Genomic DNA, 7,683 nt, shown 5'->3' on the forward strand with positions numbered 1-7,683 from the left:
CTACATTCAGATAATGTACATAATATGTCAAACTAGGAACATTCTCTTCTTGTCAATACTCTTTGAAGCTGCACGTCTTCTTTTTCATCACCATCCACTGCCCCTACACCCAATTATTTTCTTCACTTCAGTTTTACACTTGTTGAATTTTGTTCTTCTTCGTGTGAAGGCATGTAAGACCCAGGATGGTGAGACAACAGAAGTCTTTAGAAGGTTGTTGGTTAAATATAGTAAAATTCAGAGATTTAGTGAAGAAAGTGGATTTTGTGGCTGACTGTTCTGTACCAACCTATGATTAAACGACTTTTTATCTCTGACTGATATCTCCACTTGGAGAGTAAATCAGCCAGGGATCATATTAGATGCAAAAAAATGGCAGAACTGCCAAAGCTACTGTAATAGCAGTGGTGTTGCTGGTGCAGACCTGGAGAGGGTCTTATTGCTTGATGCTGACAGCTCCGTATGGCATTTTAACCGGCTGTCTATGTTTTTTTTTTAAATCCTGCAACCACAGATAGCTCCATACAGCCAGTCTTTCAACGGTCTGTTTAAGTAACCTACAGTGGGTTTTTTTAATCCAGCAACCACAGAGGTTTGTTCCCAGGATAGCAGCGCTTGCACTGGGCACCATATCACCAGGGGTTACAAACTCCAGAGGAGCAGTGAGGATTGGAACAAGGCAGCATAAATGCGGAGAACACATTATACAACCCCACTCCCCCCCCCCTCCCCCCGAGAAGGAGAAACATGGGAGACAACCCTACAATGGTCAAGTGTGCTATGAGAATAAACCACTTCAGATTTAGATCTCACTCTATCAAGTCATGGTTGCCTTGTCTCAGTTCTTTTGACTGTGTACATTAGCTACTGGAACTTCAAACTATACATAGTTTCTTCAGTACACAAAAGGAACCAGGTATCAGAACCGGAATTCCAGAGGGGGCTTCTGAAAGGCCTTGGGCACTGGAGGCTTCCTGATTGTATCAGAGGTTTGGACCTGAAGCTGGGCTCCCGATGGTTTGAACGGGAGTCTGTACGGCTGCAGAGGCTCTGGGGATGCTAGAGGCAAATCCATGGGCACTCGGTGTCTCAGAAGGGACTCTCTTTTGATTCTCTTCCTCTTTTTGTTAGGGATGCAGAGCAATGTTAATGGCAACTCTTTGTTTGCCTTATGGCAGACAAAAGTTGAAGTAGATCAAGTCTATTACATTGTTATGTATTATTATGTGACAATAAAAGGAATCTTGAACCTTGAATTAAGCTCAGGTTTGGACACGACCAGTTAATAAAGCAAAACTTCAAAAATTATATAAATGGAAATCATAGTTAAACTAAATGGTTTAATAACATGCATTGGTTGTTTTGTTTTTGGAATTGATTGGCATGTGGAGGTATTTTCATGTGATTAGTGTGCAATGATCACCATTCCACAAGCGTAAATATGTATTCTGAAAAACTGGACAACTAGGCATCTTAAACCTCACACAGAACCAAAGAAAATCTAACACATGGGAGGCCACTTAGCTCATCACATCAGTGCCAATAAAATTTTTAGTTTAGACTTCACATTTTAAGTTCTCTTTTTAGCATTCACTCTGTACTATTGACTGTTCAGTTTTTTGCGGTAGTTTGTGTGGTGGTACACCACCGGCCTACTGCAGGGGGCAACCTCTGCACCTGCAGTAGTGTACCACTGGCCTACTGCAGGGATCAACCTCTGTACCTGCAGGAGTGTACCACCGGCCTACTGCAGGGGGAAACCTCTGCACCTGCAGTAGTGTACCATTGGCCTACTGCAGGGATCAACCTCTGTACCTGCAGGAGTGTACCACCGGCCTACTGCAGGGGGGCAACCTCTGTACCTGCAGGAGTGTACCACCGGCCTACTGCAGGGGGCAACCTCTGTACCTGCAGGAGTGTACCACCGGCCTACTGCAGGGGGCAACCTCTGTACCTTCAGGAGTGTACCACCGGCCTACTGCAGGAGGGATCCTCTGTACCTGCAGGAGTGTAAGGGGACAGGACAATACCTGGCCGGCTGCCAATCAGTCGGCCTGAAGGGATCAAGCCCCACCCGGTCGGGTGTCAATCATCCTCCGAGATATAAGCCTGCATCGGCCTCCCGAGGCCTCACACTGAGTTGCTGCAGCCGCAGCCAGCCTGGCTCTTTGGAGGTTTTTGTGTCTTAAAGCCTGTTGTTCAGTCTTTACCTTATGTGTGTCTTGATTCTGTCTAACAGCGCACCACAGTTTTCAACATTTTTCAGTCTAAGGCCCATCCAGCCCAACATATGCCATGGCCCATGAGCAGCAATGACTGAGCAATATTTTCAAGTTAAAGGCAGTTCTGTAAGAAACACATCTTTATCTAATTTAAAGTATTTTATTTAACATTTTCAAAGACCCATACAGAGACACATGGTGGCCATCACCCACTGGTTGAGACCTCCAGAGCGGGTTGAGTATTAGTGAGTCATTTACAAATGTAAATTGGCATTACCTCATCACGGCAATTGAACAGCTTAAAATAAGTAAGTTATTATCTGTACTAAAATTGTGCTGGTTAGAATTAAATAATGGCACCACTTTTATTGTAAAAATAATAATGACTGTAATTCCAATTTATTAAGTTGTTATCTATGCTCATGCATAAAAGGTAAATGCACATTTAAACTTAAATGTAGAGGATTAAATTTAACTTACCCTTTCCTTGTCTTTCTTTCCTTTCCATAATAAATTTTTCTTGCCCTCCCTTTTCACCTTTTATGCTTTTGACACAAAGTTCATTCACTTTATTTAATATTCCCTTCTCAATTATGTTTGATTGCTTGTCTTTTTCCATCAGATCCCAGATGTATTACACTCAGTATCCATTTTCAGCAAATTTTAAAAAAAACATGTCCAATGAACAGCACGTACTATTAGATTCACTTCAACATCAAAAATGAGTTCAATATTTTACAAAACAATTGCAAGAAATTATACATTCAGAGCTTGCCATTGTTTGAAAAGGAGTTGTTAATCTGAATTTTATTTAACTGAAATATTGTATGTTTCGATTGATTTTCACTGGACTATTTAGCTACGAGAAGACACAGATGCAGCCCATGGCACCCCCCCCCCACCCCCCACCACCCCACCCTGCTGCTGGTCAAAACAATTTCACAAAGACTTTAATTAATTAAGAAAGTTTAACTTACTTTGGGGTATGCGTTTCTTCCACCCTGTTTCCCAGCTGGAATTCATGTGATTTACTTCGGTGTAGTGCAGTGAAGCCAGGGATGAGGTGAATCAATTTGCGAGAAGTTGGTGGAGGAGTTCCTGGAGGTTTCAGTTTGTTCCTTCTCCTCACAGGTGGTGTTCCCGGAGGTGTCATTGTTTTCACTATAGGAGGGGTTCGAGGGGGAGTATGAATAGGATGACGCTGGCGTGGAGATGGTGGCAGGGAACTTGGCCCACTCTCAAATGTAGGGTAAAGCCCAATAGGATCTCCAATGGTCAGTCTATCTGTGTAAGTACAATTGGTTCCTAGCACAGGCACTGAGTGGAAGTCTTGCTGCATGAACTTTGATGGCATCTTGGGGCTTAGTGTGATATTGCATCCAGGCCACATGACTGGTTCTTCTTGGCTGACAGGAGTATTCTCTTTCCCAGTTTCCGTTGTAGGCCACTGGATAACCGAGTCTTGGCTGGAATGGCTACTCCCTGCATTTCAAAAACACAAGGCATCATTAAATCATTGAAAAATGAAAACCACGAAAAAATATGCTATATTGATATTAACCCTTAAAAGACAGCTAACTATGTTATAATTAGCCTCAACCAAAATAACATTTTTTCAAGTAAAAATAAGTCATTCATTTAACTAGAAATAAATCAGAAGTAGATTGAGCTCGCATTTAGGCAAATGCACATTTCCCTTCTTACAGCAGAAGGTTCTATTTTCTTCCCTTATCCCAAAGATGAGCTGGTTGCTAGGTTTATTAGCCACTGTAAATTACCCCGAGGAAAGTAGGGTGGCAGAAGAATTAACGGGGGAGCTGATGGTCAAATGAAAGACAATAGATAACAAGGAAATAAACGGTGGAATGAGAGAGATGAATGTACTCTGACAGCTGTCGTAGACAAAATGGCCTCCTTCTCTGCTTCATATACAGTCCAGAAGCCTCCTGTGAGGGGAGAAAGTAAAGCAATCAATGCGAGAGTTCCCCAGATGGAAAAAGTAAAAATTGATCAGGAAGCAGGAAAAGGAATGTACGATAGTTATCGTCAATAGTATGAGAATGAAGCAGAAAGATAAGTGGAGATATAAAAACAGAGCTGAGAGAAAAGTCAAGTTACCATAAATGGGAAAGAGAGAGTGTACAGGGATGTACATGTAATAAATAAAACAGAATTAGGATGGGTTGTCTGGGAACCAAATAAATATCTACACATAGAACCATAGAAGATTACAGCACAGAAACAGGCCCTTTGGGCCTTCTAGTCTGTGCTAAAATATTTTTATGCCTGGTCCAACTGACCTGCACCCAAACAATAGCCCACTATACAGGCAAAAGCTGTTGCCACAGAAACCCAAACCTCAGCATTGCACATTCGATTGCATCTATTGTTTTTTTAAATAAATTTTTTAAAGTTTTCATTCATGTAATTATAATTAAACAGAGTCTATACTTAATAAAGTTTGAAAGTTACATTGGTTATATGGTATTAACCCCACCCCCCAACTACCCTCCCCTCCTTCTTATCCCCAAACACTATAAAGATAATAATGACACTAGATACAATATATAGTTATATAAGAGTTATATAAAAAGAGTTTAAAAAAAAAGTAGTATCAATCTGGATTGCACAAAGGGTTGGCTCACACAGTGGAATCTTACAGTATTTATGTTAAATGACTTAGGGAAGAGGATTATAACAGATCTTAAGAGGCTGAAAGTACATTCTGATATATTTAGCCTTAAATTATGCAAATAAGAGCTCCATATTTGTACAAAGGTTGAATATTTATTTCTCAAATTATATGTAAATTTCTCCAAAGGTAAATAATGTTGAATTTATAAGTGCCATCTTTTCATGCCCAAATACCCATCTGATTTCCAAGTCACTTCAATACACTTACCTGCCAATTCTAATGCTATTTTAATAAATTTAACTTGATAAGATTAAAGTGTTAATTCATGTCTTGTCCTTTCTGTATACCACAACAAAAATAAATCTGGATTTCGTGGAATAACAATCCCAGTAATCTGTTCCAAAAACTTTCCTAAATCCATCCAAAAAGTTCTAGCTTTAGAACATAACCAGGAAATGCACCTAGATTCTTCATCACATCTAAAAAGTCCATTTTGAGTAATTCCTATTTATTTCTTAATTGTTGAAATGACATCAATTGACCTGTTCATAAAAATCTTCTGCATTTTTATGAAACCAAATATTTAAAAAAGGGTTATCTTTAGTAAAAGGTATAAGATTGTTCTGAATGAAGGTGTTTTAGGTGATATACTTCCTTTTGCTCCTAGTTCATTATTTATATTATTCCAAATAGTAATCAAATATTTAAGCACAGATACCTCCTTCACACCAGTTATTAACTTTGAATCCCATTTGTAAATAGATTCCTCTCCTATTTTACCCATCTCTATTTTGACCTATGCTGGTTTTCCTGATCCATCAAATAAAGAAATAAGAAGTCTCAATTGAGTCATTTGATAATAATTTTAAAGAAGTTGCAAACCTCCCAATTCATATTTCCATGGTAGTTTTTCTAGAGACATTCTTGACATTGTAGCTTTCCAAAGAAATGTTCTTATATGTTTATTTATTTATTTAAAGACTTTTGTGATAACCATATAGGTAAAGTTTGAAAATGATATTGCATCTGCGGAAAGTTATTCATCTTAATACAGTTTATCTTACCAACTAATGTTATTGGCAAAGTCGTCCATTTTTTCAAATCTTCTTCAACTCATTAAGCAATGGTAAATAATTCAATTTATATAAATTATTTAAATTATTATCTATCTGAATCCATAAATATTTAGTCACTTCCTTTGGCCATTTAAATTGAGTATTTGTTCAACAAAGAGTATAATCTTCTTGTATAAGGGGCATAACTTCATTTTTATCCCAATTACTTTATAATCTGAAATCTTACTGTATTCTTCCAAATTTACATGTAATTTACATAAAGAAGTCTATGGTTCAGTCAAATATATCAAAACATCATCTGTAAATAAAATAATTTAATACTCTTTATGACCAACCTTGAATCCCTCAATTTCTACATCACTCCTAATTATTTCAGCCAGTGGCTCTATAGCTAAAATAAACAAAGCTGGAGATAAAGGACAACCTTGTCTACTAGATCTAGCCAGATAGAATGGATCAGAGATTTGTCCATTAGATACTACTTTCACTTTGATTGTTATATAATGCCTTGATCCAATTTACAAAAATTTGTCCAAACCCAAATTTACCTCGTACTTTAAACAAAATGTCCCATTCCAATCTATTGAAAGCTTTTTGATCATCCAATCCCACTACTACACTTAAATGTTTCCTCTTTTATGCTGAATGTATTGTGACAGAGTATATAGATGTGTTTGGGAGATAAAGTGGGAAAGGTTTGTTAAAGCAGGTCACACACAAACACTTTAAAACACAGAATTTTTGCAGGAGCTTTTGCAAGAGTGCTCAGACTCATGATGGGCTGTTATTTGCAAAAGGCAACAAATGTAATAACAGCCAGTGGCAGCTTTGTCTGGAAAATAGAACTTACTGTCTGGAAGGTCATGTGATCTTTTCAGGCAGAGAGAAGGAAAAAAAAGGCTTTGCTCTCAGAGTTGGAGGCAGCGAGAGAGAGAGAGAGAGAGAGAGAGAGAGAGAGAGAGAGAGAGAGAGACACAGACATCGGTTCCAGAGGGACAAGCTGCCAAGCTTTGGAAGACAGCCTGGTCAAAGGAAAGGACTGGCTGTTCAGTGTTTCCCTTGGAATAGGAGAAACAGAAAGGAACTCTGTGGTGACCTGAAAGAAAGAAGTTATCATCTGGAGAACCCTGAAGGGGGCAAAATTAATCAACATGACATCCTTACCAGGTTTGGCACATCTGCTCTCCTTAAATTCCACTGTTTGAATACATGCTTCTGGTAAAAACTCCTTTTCTCTTTTCTTTTTCAATACTAGACAATTTGCAATCACATGACAGGTTTCTCACAAAAATAACATACAAATGCAGCAGTTCTATCCTTTCCACCTTACCTTCATCTTTTCTCTTAACATTTTCTCCAGACTTTATTCCAGGCCTACTATCCTGCTCCACATTAACCTTATGAACAGGTTTATTAATCTGTTCCACATTAGCTCTCTGAAAATGCCTACTGTTCTGAAATGTACCTTTGTGAATCAGAGCAAATTCGTTCGCTAATCTAGGTGCGCTGTTAGACAGAATCAGACACACCCAAGGTAAAGACTGTACAACAAGCTTTAATCCACAGACTTCCACAGAGCCAGGCTGGCTGTGGCTGCAGCAACTCTGTGTGAGGCCTCGGGAGGCTGGCGCAGGCTTATATCCTGGAGGGTGACTGACACCCTACCGGGTGGGGCTTGATCCATTCAGGCCAACTGATTGGCAGCCGGCCAGGTGTTGTCCTGTTCCCTTGCACTCCTGCAGGTACAGAG

At 39.2% G+C, this 7,683-nt stretch overlaps 1 protein-coding gene across 1 annotated transcript in view; it reads right to left on the reverse strand.

Moving 5' to 3' along the window:
- ksr2 (kinase suppressor of ras 2) overlaps window positions 1–7,683 on the reverse strand; it is a 402,678-nt gene that overhangs the window by 257,083 nt on the left and 137,912 nt on the right. Inside the window, exon 4 of the mRNA XM_069933137.1 lies at window positions 3,200–3,704. Within this exon, the coding sequence (XP_069789238.1) occupies window positions 3,200–3,704 (505 nt within the window). The remainder of the gene's footprint in view (window positions 1–3,199; window positions 3,705–7,683) is intronic.

This window comes from Narcine bancroftii, chromosome 4, assembly GCF_036971445.1.
Source record: "Narcine bancroftii isolate sNarBan1 chromosome 4, sNarBan1.hap1, whole genome shotgun sequence".
Lineage (NCBI taxonomy): Eukaryota > Metazoa > Chordata > Chondrichthyes > Torpediniformes > Narcinidae > Narcine > Narcine bancroftii.